This window comes from Ylistrum balloti, unplaced genomic scaffold (genome assembly GCF_031769215.1).
Source record: "Ylistrum balloti isolate Yb309-2 unplaced genomic scaffold, AGI_CSIRO_Ybal_v1 Utg369806, whole genome shotgun sequence".
Classification (NCBI taxonomy): Eukaryota; Metazoa; Mollusca; class Bivalvia; order Pectinida; family Pectinidae; genus Ylistrum; species Ylistrum balloti.
The window spans coordinates 1,295,452-1,310,643 of record NW_026781981.1 but is presented as its reverse complement, the minus strand read 5'-3'; the positions used below and the strand labels follow the sequence as shown (position 1 = coordinate 1,310,643).

General features: G+C 34.2%; 1 protein-coding gene across 1 annotated transcript; it reads left to right on the top strand.

The window, feature by feature from the left end:
- The first annotated feature begins 961 nt into the window (after positions 1–961).
- Positions 962–6,773, top strand: LOC132544640 (small ribosomal subunit protein uS7). Its single transcript, XM_060208261.1, has 5 exons — positions 962–972; positions 2,940–3,062; positions 3,718–3,927; positions 4,738–4,965; positions 6,636–6,773. Exons 2-5 carry the CDS (start codon positions 2,952–2,954, stop codon positions 6,702–6,704), a joined length of 618 nt encoding a protein of 205 aa, XP_060064244.1. The 5' UTR covers positions 962–972; positions 2,940–2,951; the 3' UTR covers positions 6,705–6,773.
- The last annotated feature ends 8,419 nt before the right edge of the window (positions 6,774–15,192 follow it).

Genomic DNA, 15,192 nt, shown 5'->3' with positions numbered 1-15,192 from the left:
ATTCATTTCATAAATCTAAATATTTAAAAACAAATAGTGAATATGCTTCCTTTTAAAATAGGATTTTTCAAAACTTAAATATCCTTAGGACAGAGATATTTATTGGTAGTGTATGAAAACTGACCTGGAGTTAGCTAGCTCTTTATAACAAAAATTACATGATATATTAAACCTACACATTTATTTTTCATCACATTTTCTTAAAATGTATGATGGGTTGTTCCAAGGGGTATGACTTCCTATTTGAAAATCTCAGCTCATGATGAATGGTACATTCTCTAAAAAAAATGTTCATCCATTAAATGTTTCTTGCAGAATTTATATTGAGCACATGACTTTATTTAATTTGATATTTCATGATGTATAGATAATCGTTTACATATCAATCAATCTTTGGATTAAGGTAAGGTAAGCCGTAAATGCCACAAATGATTTATCCAACAAATCATGTATCTTATTCACTAAAGTACCTGTTAAACCCGTTAGATATATCATTTTGATGTAAAATAATTAAAGCATCATAAATCTGTACAATTCTGGAAAATTCTGTGTATTTTACACATTTTTTTGTTATATTGTTCTATATTTTTTAGTTGAGTTTAAAATATAAAGTGTGGTTTCAAACACCAACATCTAATGGTATACATGGTGAGGATTTTTCTATCATGTATGGATGAGGGGACACAACTCGTCAATTTTTACTGCTGTAAATGATTTCCGTAAAACTAACTCGCATACTACAACGGCAATTATTGATAATGTATAATTTCACCCAAGAATATTACATTACATTTTTTACCAAATGATGAATATAAATCGAATTTGTTAACGCTAACAAATACCTCATAGCTATTATCCTTATTTTCCGGAATTTGACCACCTCATCCATTAGGGTTTTACTTTTCTGATCCCCATGCCGGATATCGTGTAAACCCCGCTTTAATCGGTCTTTTCACTTCCGCTGTGACCACGGTGAGAATGGCGATATGGGTCGGCACAATAAATAAACTTGTAACTCTTTATCAAAACGAAATTTATACCCTGACTGGCCTTTCTAATTAATGAATATACTTATCTTATTGGTCACAAACTGACCGAAATGATGCCCAGGCCACACATGTGCATGAAATTGTGTTTTTATGGTGGTCTGTATACACGTGGGTATGTCAGTTGTGAATCAGGAATACCTTGGAAGTGGGGAATGAGAACATCTGATGGGTGTTCTTTTGTAAATAATTGTGTCACATTTGAGAAGAATTGATTCTGCGTATAGAATCTAATCTGTTTAAAGATTTCATACCTTTAATCACGACAGTTTGTCAGCTTTATTAAGTTCGGGAGAACCCCTCCTATGCCTTGGATAATAATTCTGCATTTTGGGATAGTTACAGCTTTGAGAAATCATTGAGTTACTCCATTGCAAGGGCTTTCTGAAATAGAAACATTTAAAGTTCTTTTTAAGAGTTGCAACAAAAAATGGCATATATTGAACATTACCCAATAGCCAATATGACAATATATATGATCGCATAGGAAATAAAAGAATGTTTTCGTACTTTTTGTTAAAATGACCGTTTATATTACTGACCGACAGTAACAGCATTAGTTTAAATGTCATATTATTATGAATTTAACGATGGCCATTTTTTTGCCACATCAGATATGGATAATAGAGATGATAATGTTGGTGGTTTTTACAAAATGCAAGATGTTATTTGCATCAGTATTTTGAAAATATACGTTTATTCACATTGAAAATTATTACATAAATTAATGTGGCTGTAAAAGTTATGGATTATATCACAGAATAATAATGATGAGTAAATGGTCACCAACTGTCATGCTTTTGTGCACATCCATTTTTGTCTAAAAATAAGGGGGATTTTCATCAGTTTGATACAGCTATGAATAGCTGTTTTTAGCAATATATATACAATATATATAATAGTGATTAAACATTATGTGCGGTACCTGTCTAATGACCAAGATATGTGTAGGTTATAAATTATCACTACTACATATTGGAGCAAGCATTTCAGTTGTAGATTGTCTTAAATAAAAGCACACTTATCCAACGAACAGCCACAGTGCGGAGAAGTTAAATGGTTTATTTATTTATATAAAAAATTGACGATATATTTCTTTTTGTTTTGTGATATTTTTTTCATTTACATATGTATATAACTTTATATGGGTCAACATGTAAATGGACATTCCTGTTTTTACACTAATGTGCTACTACATCACATCATAGACAGTCGGCAACTGATTCCGTTCACGACCTGCATGCAAGGAACCTAACGGGCTGTCTTTTTTTCTATAGACCTCTTCATTTTCCAGAATAGCTCAATTTTTCATCTTGCATAAATAATGAATGTTGAAATTTAGTTTCTGCCCTCAATAAATACACATGACATGTGTTGATGCCAGATAAGGATACATTTGTATAGGCATGTGCAGTTTTTTAAACAGAATGTTGTGGGCCTGTGTGAGTTACCAGATTGTCTAAGGAACTTAAACTTTTGATATCAGTGTCAAAAAAGTATGAAGAATTGGTCATTTTTTTGTCCAAATGGTAAACATCTGAGCATACACATGTGTTAAAAATAACACACTAATGGAAATGAGTTCAATTTATTGCACCAATGAATGTTTGAAAACTAACGATATGGCAAAGGTATTTGGCTTCAAAAATGTGAAGTCATCATTATCATCTGACTATGTAGCCCCCATTTTCATCATTGAAAGCATGCTGAGATTTTATATAGTGTATTGTCTGCAGTTTGTGGTAATTTAGTGACCATCTGGGTAATTTTGCTGAACTTCTAAGTGCAAATAAACAGATTAGATTACCACTTTGTCTTCTTCAGTATCTTTTAGGCTCATCTAGCAATAAAAACAAATTTAATATCATTATTATTATTTTGTCATTGCTGTAGAACTAACCAGTCATGGCCGAGAGTTGGGACGAACCTGCCCCTGTTACTGCCGAGCTTCCAGAGATCAAGCTCTTTGGTAAATGGTCCTCAGATGATGTCCAAGTCAGCGACATCAGTTTAACTGTGAGTTTGTTTCATTATTGTATTGCTTGGGGCTGGTTTAAAATTGTGAAATGGTCAATTAAAACCATTTGTATTTTGTGAAGTACAGAGGGCACTAAGGTCACCAGGACATAACCCATCATGTTGTATTAATAATTGAAAAAAAGGAGGAGGGGTGAAAAGATTGAAAAGTTTTTTATTCAAACCTAACTAGAAATATTACCAGGAGTAGTGAAAAATATTACAAGTACCCTTAATCTAGTTAAAAAGATTCTTAAATTGTTCATCCCTGTTATAATTGAAGCCAGTTAGGTAGATATAGATGTATAGATTGGAATTAAAGATATCCATGGCAATTCTATTGTAAAGAGGGGAAGGATGTTCTATGAATACAGATTTACTTTTATTGAATTAATGATTGATAACTAAATCTCGAGAAATTCTCAAAAAGTGTAAATGTTGCATAAGGAATAGGAATGTAGATGATCCAAATGATGTGGAAAAAATTGAAGTAATCTGTAGTTAAGAGCATGCTGAAATAGTGACAACCAATCTTCAATTTTAATAGTGAATAATTTGAATTATTGTTATAATTCATTATTTCAGTTTGAAACTACTTTTGTTTAAGTCACTCTGCTCAATTTAATTGTATTTTGTATTTTATTTCCTTCTTCAGGATTATATCGCTGTAAAGGAGAAGTATGCTAAGTATCTGCCTCACTCCTCCGGCCGTTACCAGGTCAAGCGTTTTAGGAAGGCACAATGTCCCATTGTGGAACGCCTTACCTGCTCTCTCATGATGCATGGACGGAACAACGGCAAAAAACTGATGGCAATGAGGATTGTCAAGCATGCTTTTGAAATCATTCATTTGCTGACTGGTGAGGTAAGGAATACAATATGAAAAAAAAGAGTAGTTGATGTGTAACTGAGTGAATGTTGTAATGAATAGATTGTCAAGTTTTAAACATTCTTTCTTTAGTAGGTTCAGAGAATGTCATGTCTTCATTATGATGTTATGAAAGAAGTGAATAGTTTGGTGACATGTTCAGAATTACAAGCAAGGTGGATCTGGTTCTTGGCGTTATCCTTGGATAGAGACATGCCTGATAATACAGAAAATTTCACTTGCAATTTTGTTTTTCAAACTTCCCTATTGAAGGAAAATCTCAAAATTAAACACCAAAAATAAAACTATTGATACTCAAAAACCTATTTTCATTAACTATGTTGTTGAAAGTACACGGCTATTATCAGGTTCCAAACACAGACTTTTCAGAATTGAAGACTTAACTGTCTTAGGAATAAATTGTCCTCTGCACTGAAATTAACAATACAGTATATATAAGAAATGCGCTCTAGCTGTAAGCACAATTTATATTTAGATTCCAAAAGACAACATGAATAATACATGGGCGTGTGTTTTCAAACAATGAAAATAGTCTTAATTTTCAATGTTTTTATTTGTAGGGATTCATTTTCCCAAATTTACTTTGTATGCAAAAGAAAATCATACTCTAAAGAAAGTTTGTCTATAGAGTATATGTACAGCTTAATCTAAGAGTTGACTTGTTTGTTGGATATTTACTAGATTGTTGTCATAGAATATTAGTTGAGGGGGAAATCTTTGGTTCCCCAAATGTATTCTGTGAAAAATATCAGGTAATTTACTAATGTAATTTCATTTTCATTTTAGAACCCTCTCCAAGTTCTTGTAAATGCCATCATTAACAGCGGTCCACGTGAGGACTCCACACGTATTGGTCGTGCTGGTACTGTCAGGAGACAAGCTGTGGATGTTTCTCCTCTCCGTAGAGTCAACCAGGCTATATGGTTACTGTGCACAGGTGCCCGTGAGGCTTCCTTCAGAAACATTAAAACCATCGCAGAATGTCTTGCTGATGAGCTCATCAATGCAGCAAAGGTAAGTTGTTTTGGAATGTAAAGCAGCAGTAAAAAAAATCGTCCAAATATATCTTTGATTTATCTGAAGATGAATAAAGAGGCATGTGTTACAAGAGGGTAAACACATTGCAATGTGAGTGGAGCTCCACAATGTTAATTGGGACAGGTGTAAGATGTATTGAAGATTTCTTTCAGAAAAAAAAAAACACAAAAAAACATACATAGCTGAAAAAATTATGTAAATAATTCTTATCAAAATGTAACATCCTAACAATAAGGTGGTTGATGGGGCAAAGTAGTAGTTGGAAGTTTTTCCCAGCATCCAAAATCGGCACTTTATGGGCAGTGCTCCATTTTGAACTTATTTTGAGTTTTTACGGTTGGTTTAGGAGGGCTTAATGTAAAATATGGAATGAAGAATAAACAGGTGATTTGATTGTATTTTACATACTGTAAATCAATTAGATTTCTCAAATACTTAATTTTACGAGTTCACCGTTGCTGTCATATTTGCAGATACATCTTTTTAGAAATGACTTAGAATTCGCGAATGAGTGGGGGGGGGACTCCCATATCAGAGCTGTGTGACTATACTTTGACAGTGATTCAGTCTTGTGTGCATACTGAATTGTATTCCCATATCAGAGCTGTGTGACTATACTTTGACAGTGATTCAGTCTTGTGTGCATACTGAATTGTATTCACCATACTCCAGGCTAGTAGACAAAAGAAATGAATGTGATCACTCCACATGCTTTTATATTTGAAAAGTGAAGTGAGTTGTTTTCAGGGTATGATGACAGGACTTCAATAGACCAGAAGTATAGTGCAGTGTTAAATTTTACACTAATTATACAGTAATTGTCTAATTTTAATTCACCAAGATCAAAAGATTCCTAGGGATCATATTGTTTTTGTGTGGTCTGTTTTGTCTGTCTGTTGTAAACTTTAACCTTGCCCATAACTGTTGCATAATATGAGATAGGGTTTTCATATTTGGCATGAGTGTTCCTTGTGAAAAAACTTTCTGTTGGTACAAAAAATTATTGACCGGAACCTTTGACCTACATTTGAAAAATTGAGCATACATTTAGTTTTAATGTCCTATTTCAGAATTTGATGCAAACAGGGTCATAGTGTTTCATAAAGGCATCATGTTTTGTAATTTAATTAAAAAGATATTTTGCATGTTAATTTTTGGTATTGTAAATACACAAAAATTGCATCAGGGACTTACAATTTTATCTATTGTGGCACACATGCTCGACCTCTGACCCATAGTTGTACATTTGAATGACACCATGGTTTGCAGTTCTAGTCAGGAAAACAGTGTGTTCTAAAGAAGTTTGCATTTTAGTAACATATGTCTGGCAGATTTGTTTGTTCCTGATATGATTTAGTATGTATTATTCAGCAGAAGTGTAAACCAAAGTAAAAGCGAGGTGACAGTTTAATAACAAGGACATCATTAAGAGATTCATACAAGTAATTGTGTTAGATTTGGATTCACAATTGGTTCTCCTCACGTACTGATGTGAAATTTAAGTGATTTACAATACTGTTATGTAAAAGAGGAAGCAACACTATGCAGCATTAAGAAAACTGAATTATAAAATACATTTGATTAAGGGTTTAGTCTAAGGAATCTTTCTTTTTATTTGGTTTTTATAATGTCATTTGTTATTTCAGGGATCTTCAAACTCCCATGCCATCAAGAAGAAGGATGAGTTGGAACGTGTTGCCAAGTCCAACAGATAGACAGAGACTTTATTGACTTACTTTCAAAATGTGAATAAACCATCCACATCGTGGGGAGTACCCAAGGGAGATCACTCTTTATTTTTTTATATGGTTTAAAAACCTCTCATTCCTCTTTAACTTGTTCCTTACTTATGACATCTTAAACAACACAAAAAAGTGCTCACGTTTCCTTCATGATGTCTTGAAACATCGCTGTAAACATGCCTTCTTACCTTTTTTATGTCTTGAGATGTCATGAAATACATTTGTTTAACTCGCCAGTTAGGCATTGTCGTATGTATGAATCGACTGGTGAAATGTTTCTGCTACAGATAATAAGTTTGAAACATAGAATAATGATATTCTTCACATGTTTCAAACTTCGTCATTTATTGGAATAACAAAATACTTGGAAATTGACTAAAAGGTGTGTGCTAGGTTGTTTATGCTAACAACAAATTGACATATTCAAATTCTACTTTCGATTTCTGAGACATTGATGATGAGAAAGACAGAATTTAAACATTTTAAAAATCGGATATATACAATTGAATAAACTTCATTGTCAAAATCAAATAGAAAAAAAACAACATAAAACGTGCACATGTAACGAAAAAATGAGGTAACAAATGAGAGATATTTAACACAAAAGTGACTGTTATTGCATGAACCATTTACTTCCCGTCATTTTACGGAACGATTGCATTGTATTTCCCAACAGATATTAAATGAAAACATTTCAACACATTTCATACGATGAGTGCTGCACATAAATATCAATGTACAGATGTTATAAGTGCCACATAGTCGTAAATTATCCTCTTATCCAAGGGAGGACTACAGCCATGCATTGGGTAAGCTTCATGCTGGAGGCACCAACCTGGACATCACTTTTGGTAGCGACGGTAAAAAGAGTATGGAATGTGTTGTACAACTTACAAAACTAATGTTTACCAATATATCTCAAAGTCGTATTTCTTGAACAAAGATAAGGCACTGTATTGGTCATGGTTAAAATCATAAAAACACCAAATCCACTATTAGTGGGTGTAGAGAACTTTGTCTCTATCATCTACAATCTCCTAGCACATCAATGGAGTTGTTCATCGCTTAAAGAAGGGCAGTGGAGTTATACATGGCTCGAAGGACGGTAGTGGAGTTGGACATGTCTCGAAGGACGGCAGTTGAGTTGTACATGACTCGAAGGACGGCAATGGAATTGCATGGCTGGAAAGACCATGGGAATTTTTTTTCACTGGTTGTAAGCACCATTACATAGAGTAAACAATGCATCATCTGTTTTGGCTTTTTTCAATTTCAAGAACAGTAATTTGATTTTGAGACTATGTACTTCATACTTAGACTACGGTCCAACTGTTTCATCTAATGCAGATACATATGCTGTTAACTCAAGCCAATCACTGTCTTGCTTCTTAAATGTTGGTGCATATACAGACAGCATCTGGTTGTTGTGGTGTGACCAATATAAATAGCTGTTTGAAATAGAGTTGACTATACACACATGTACTATAATGTTTTTTAGTGGAACTAAAGTCACCAGTGGATTAAACCAGCTTCATTACCGCTGAAGCTGACATTAACCTTGGTTATGTATAATTGGCTTGTCTTAAGCTGCAAAGACCAAGAAGTGGTAGAATAATTGTATTCTGGCATTTAGTCACTTGTCTTGTGTGCCAGTCTTTCTTTTGCCCTGTCTGATGATTTTCCTTTAACATATTAGTAAAAATTAAGTTAATGTGCAATTGATTGACTTAAACAACAGAAAAAAGAGAGGAATGTTCAATTCACGTTGGTAAAAATCTTTCAAAGACATATGGGAAAGCAGGCGCATAACAATCCTGACTTGAGATTACTCAGAATTATCACATTTCTAACTCGTAAAGCAAAGGATTGATGTAAAATAGCAGCATTTTTCTTATCATCCAAATGCAACTAGTCCTCATGTAATTTTGGCAAAAAGCCCTGGCCAGATAGAAATTGAAGGTTGTGGTTTCAGTTAATAGTAACATATAAAAGCTTGCATTGGTCTGATTTTGTTGCCTAAATGTTCAAATCGGAAAAAAAATATTGGCACTGTTTTTTCCATTGCAGAATCTTTTTGGGGCAATAACTTTTGAACCAATGAACTTATAATATGATGAAACTTGACACATAACTGCATCACTCAAAGGTTCTGTGACCAAATATAAAGTGTAAACAACCAAGTACATTCTTTCCTGGGTCAGAACTAATGTTGGAACCACTCCAGATATCTTGAGGGAACTTTTTTTTAAACATATACTGCACAGCTCCTTGCATATTTACCTACACCTCTAAATCAAAATTATGTGGATTTTTAACGCATTCTAGCTATATCTTACCTGTGTCGGATATCTGGAAAAAACTGAACACATACCATTGTACCTTGATAACCTACATGCCTGCTTGAGGATACACTATAGTATGTCAATATAGTCTTCAGCATTTCTTTAAATATTTTGTTACATTGTATGACAATTTTTTTTAAGAAAAGTTGACTGAAGTATAATGTCAAGTTACCAGGTCAAGGTTAAATTTTGTATTTAACACTGTACATGTATACAATTAGAACATTCAGAAGCAAAGTCCATTGAAATGAATAGACAAGTCACCTGGTAAATAATGATGGCCACAGCATCAAATGTCAATGTGAAGTTTTTTATTTATTTCTTTTTCTTTAATGATGATCTTTTTTAAGACATCAAGAAAATGTTATTAGTTTGAAATGAGTAGGAGCATGAACTAATATCTAGGGGCCAAATTTACTTAGTCTTGGGCCCTTTTGGGGAAAGTTTTTAATAAACGTCAAAATTATAAACTAATTGTTCTTAGCTGAAAATGTTGTTCACAAAAATGTTATCTGGTGAAACCAGTACCTGTTTTGACAGATTTGTAACATAAAACATCAGACCTTGCCAGTTGTTAGCTCCCAGAGTGGCACTCCGCTGATAAATAACTCTAATGTAAAAAGTATGGCAATGATTATATTTCATCCATTTCAGTTTCTAACACTTACAATATATCGATAATAAGCGAAAATATCTTTGTGTACTTTATGTTAAGTATACATCACATATCTTCATCTCAAAAGCTCAACCGTTGAAGACCTAATTGAATCTACTAAAATATCAACGTTGGTAAAAAGAAATTTGATAATTAAATTTAAAGCACATCAAGGCTACAAATTGTACACATACAACGAAAGTGGACTGTCATGTCATGAGATTATTTTTAATCAACAAGCGAAGGACTGATGATTTTATCTATATAAAAGTGTTGCCTCCCTTTAACAAGCTATGACTTGCAGCTCTGTGGATCCGATAGACACTGCCGCACTGAAGGAATTTTCTGAAGGTGCGGAGTAAAAATCGCGTGACTTTCGGCAGCGGGTATTGAAAAATACGTAGAAAGTTCGAAATTCTTACTGTACTCTACTTATTTGTATATTAAATACAATGTATTAAACTGTATTATGTATTTTCATGCAATTACGAAAATCACTCTTTGATGCATGGTCTCACAGCCGCTGAACCTGTGTAGTCAGACAGGTGACCCCATACCTTTTCACGACTGAAAGGGGAATCCATCCAGAGCCGTTAGGTTAATAAAAGCATTAAAGCATTTTTGTTTTATTATTTTTTTTTGTTAGATATCTCTTACAATACTACGTCATTTTATGTTACACACACGAGAGCAACAGTCGGTTATATAGAGTCGACGCTCTCAACCCGTAATGATGGGTGTTTCTCGTAAAGCTGAGTAAGGTACCAGTCTGTGCTGACATGGTTGTGCCTGCACTGGATGGCATGCGACAGATATCCCGTATGGTATTCAGTGAGGTAGGAACCAGCTACTTTATAGGAGACACTGTCTCAAAATGACCCTGGTTGTTTACGGGGTGATAAACACAAGTTTTCACAATTCAGAGGTGGCATTGCGAAACAAAATCTTATTCGGAGAGAAGCAGTTACTATCGTAAGAAAGAAACAATATGCACTAGTCTGAGATAAATCGCCACACACTTATTTTCCATTTGTAGTAATAGTGACATCGACGTGACGTCAAGCGACCTTGATGCGACCAAGCGACATGAAGTGGAATTAGGAAAACATTATTCGAGAGTTATTGCTGGTCATAGAAGCTGGTTGGACAATATCTTGTTTTGTTCCAAGGGATACGTCTGATGGAAGTCCGGGTTATTATTTTCAAGATGGGAAGATTATATATAGGCATTGTACAATTGGTACATATTCATGGTTTATATTTTGAAAGCTTAAGAACTCTGTTCTTCATGCTTTTACACGAACACTTATGCTGTGCTGTGAATTTCATTCCACTCCTCTTTTGATCCTGAAACCTTCGTGTTTACAAACGGAATTTTTTTTTATAATCAGATCGCTGAAAAATGGAGATATTCTGTAAGGAGAAATTTCTACCCAATCATCTGGCGCAGGACAGAATTGAAATCAGATTAAATTTTATACACTATTAAAGACTTGAAGTCATGACTCATGCACATGCACGTACTAAACGTATCGCAGAAAGGCGAGCGTCGATCAAGGATTTTAACATTTGGGACCGGGTCCATCTTTGTCGATTTTTAAAATAAAGTTTGTCCGCAGCATTTTCTAAACGAGATAATGTAATGGGAAGGAAACGTGTTGAAGTTTGAACTTGTGTCGGAGCACCTCGTATTCTTTTTACTAGTTAAGGTATATACAGTAAAAATGTTTAGGAATCTCAGATGTTTTGACACATTTTGTTAGTAGAATACATCAACGGCGAAATCCAGATAAGTCTACACTTAAATGAGATGTGACTGACAAGCGATGTTCTTCAATAATAATGATAGAAAAAAAATCCTTAAATGGACAGTTAGTCAATTTAAACGTTAATATCGGCCAGGTGCCACAAATGTTTCACTTAATCAATAAAAATAAATATCATTATGATAAAACTTGTCGCCCATGTCCTATGTGGGAAATCCCGCGAATAATTATCCTATGCCCGAAACAACATCCAGCCCCCCACTCCAGGCTTTGCAGTGTGTTTAATTGGGTGTATCTCTGAATGCCCACATTTTGAAAGTCCCTCAGGGCAGTTTTGTTTTGATAGTGATTATAGTCTTTCTTAAATTGGGTCTCAGTGCCAACAGGTAAATTTACCTGTAAAATGATCAGTTGATAGTCTGATATACAATGTATAGTTGATAGCCTTTACCCACCTTTAATTTTATATCTATCTATATTTTTTTTCTTTTTATTACATGTATTTATTTTATGTAGTAATACACAAAATGTCCAATACTTTGATAAATTTACACTTTTATTTTATGTTTGTACTTTTGTATGTCTTTACTGTCTTTAATACACAAAATGTTTAATTTTATGTGCATGATAATAAAGTCTACATCAGATCAGAGATGTATAAAGATTTATGTTTCTATGTGAATATTATATGTGAGTAACCATGATCCAAACTTATTTATTTTGAGCAGTTGAAAGTAATCTTACTAGTGATTAGGTATTGTTTTAATTACCTACTCTGATCACATATTCACTATCCCGTTATGAACCGTGATCACTTTCATGTATGGAAGCTGTCTCCTTGAGTATGTATTCAATAGAGGAGTGATACCACTGCTACATGAAACTTTGAGGTGAGTATCCAAGCTGGTACATGGAAGTATAAAGCCAGGCCTTTTCAAATAATTGTTCACTCAGATTTCACTTTCTTTATTGATTGCATCTGATTTTTCCCCAACACATCTTCACTTGTAGAATGGCTAATGCTCAGATTAACCTGACGTTTGTTGAAAACAGACTGGGTGGTCTAGCCAATGTCTATACTGTGTAAAACACAGGTAAATCTCAGGTACATATACAGCTTATATGAAACAGTATATAACTGCCATCCCATTGTTCCTTGAAACAACACCTACCTATTGTTAAAAAAATGTGGGCATTCAGAGAACACCCCGTATAATTATATGTATATGTATATGTATATGTATATGTATATTCATTCATTCATTCAAACATATTTAATTGATAAATAAACAAAAGGATTATACAAGTTCTTACAACTTACTAGGCCTTCTCCCGAAAATACAACACAAATGATTAAATATATATAGCACGTGATGGCAGGAACATACAATATCTACACAAAGACAATTTACTATTTCAGTTCATAACAATAAAGAAAAATAGGGTGGGTGGGGAAAGAAGAAGAAAGAAGGGTGGGACCTGAAGAAAAGAAAAGAGTTCTGGTTGCACTGATTGTCCACTAATTGGTTTCAAATCTCTTTTATGATTTTATAAATATTTATTTGGAAGGAAAGGTCTGCATCTCCCCATATCAGTAGTTGTAGTTGGGGGACAGGCTGAATACCAATGTTAGAAAGAGCATCAAATAATCTCAGACAGGGGACGGAAAACTGAACAGACAAAAAAATAATGATACCATCTTCATTACCATCATTGCAATAACATTCAGGTGTGTCACAGATACCTACACGGAACAAATTACTCTTCAGGCCACTGCAGTTATGTCTAATTCGCGCAAGGAGAACAGAGAGAAATATATTGCCAACAGTCAGATATCTCGGTAAGACACGTGGTACAGGTGATATTTTCTTATTGAAAATAGCAGATGATGAAATGTTTATAGTAAGCATTGATTATATGCATCACAGTCAAAACCTTCCACGAAAACAATTTCGTTCTGACCCAAACAAAGAATTAAACTGCATCGTTCAGCTGTTTCGTCCTTGTGGGACTCGTTAGTGATGCTAAGGACATAAATCTTGAAACCTAAGAGACGACCGAGGAAAATTCAACGCAATCGAAAGAGACGTCATTGTTGTGAATACGAATTATATGTGGAGGGTGTTACTTTTCATGGTCAAGATTTGTTTAATACATTTATTGGGATTTCTCAAATTGTTTGTACATATTTCTTAAGTGTGAACGACTTGATTGACAACAGTGGGTTTTTTCTGTCTTTCTTTCTGTGTGTGTGGGTGTGTGCTTTTTTCCGTATATGAAGAACATTATTATCACTTTTAAACTATCCATCTGGGGTTCGATTCCCGGAACGGACTTGAAAAGGCAAGGGATCACCTCAGCCCTGCCATGTTAATTTTCTCTGGGCATTCCGGTTTCCTCCCCCAATAAAACCCCTCGCTCGTTAACATCCGGCCAAACAAGAGTGATTAGTATAAGTTGGAATAACTTGTTTCGCAATTGTTGTAAAACGATACAACAAAATATTCATTAACAATCTAGTCGACAGACGATTACATTTTGTATAACAGTTAAAGCTTGAATTATGAAATACAGTCATCTGTTTTGATGAAATTTAGTTGTTGGCTAGATTAAACTGCAAAGACTTTCAGAGGTAAATATATTGACCGAAAGCATTCACAGTCACTTGTTCACGAATGCCAATTCCACATGACGAAATAATTCAAGATTGTAGGATTGGTAATGATTTCAAATTTTCATTTACCGTTGTCTTTCATAAATTGTTCTTTTCTAGAACAATTGTTTGCTAATTTCATCACTAGCGGATTTGAAGGGAGCGCATCCGCACCCTCACGGTTCATCTCAATTCCTCTCCTGTTCTCAAAAACCATGTACTTTCTATAGGAAGCAATATTGTTGGAGTTGACAAATTTGCTCGTCAGCTGTTAGACTGTCACAAGATTCAATACTAACTAGTATGGCAAGAAGTATGGTAGATCAGGGTCAACCAGAAGAAAATACAAGTATGACTAAGTAGATATATTATACTGAAGCCAGTTACAGGTAGGTCGTATATTGGGATAACTTTGGTTAGTTTTTAAGCAGATATCCCTTAATATAAATGTTGGTCTTTGGAAAAAATAATATGTTATACATACATGTAATAGTTCCGATCCATTCTTTCATTCATATGGAGTTGGTGTGTGGTATATCTTGTATACATAAACGTGGCATTACTTAGTTGGATTGATCATAAAGGATGTCGTCGATGAAGTAGAAGAGGTTTATTCTGGAATACCTGATCTTATTATGCTTCTTGGTTGTTTTTCGGGATTCTCCGTGTAAATCTTTATTCTGTTAATATTTTGCCCAATCTCATTTTATTAATTTAAGTTTATATAGTAATTATGTAAACATATTGGTATTGGTATTTTCTTGCTGGTTTTGAGACGTAAACTATTCGGTCACAGTTAGTGTATACAATTGTATAGGGAGAACCATATCTGTTAAGCAAAATCTTCGGAATATGTACGTTTTAAATTTAAATATGATCACAGCACACCTTCAAAATAATGCCTCGTTTTGCATTATCCTTTGGTGAGCCCCAAAATTATAAGGATATCCCCGATACAGCTAAGCCAATCAAATTAACGCAAATACTGGAAACTCCGATATCGCCTCGTGTTGATTCCATGTGCAAGATGCGCGTAATAAACACC

Excerpts from the sequence above, each read along its gene's own strand:
- LOC132544640 (XM_060208261.1), top strand. The coding sequence starts at position 2,952 with ATGGCCGAGAGTTGGGACGAACCTGCCCCTGTTACTGCCGAGCTTCCA. Across the intron at positions 3,063-3,717 it reads TCAGCGACATCAGTTTAACT|GATTATATCGCTGTAAAGGA; the intron begins GTGAGTTTGTTT and ends TTCCTTCTTCAG. Across the intron at positions 4,966-6,635 it reads AGCTCATCAATGCAGCAAAG|GGATCTTCAAACTCCCATGC; the intron begins GTAAGTTGTTTT and ends TTGTTATTTCAG.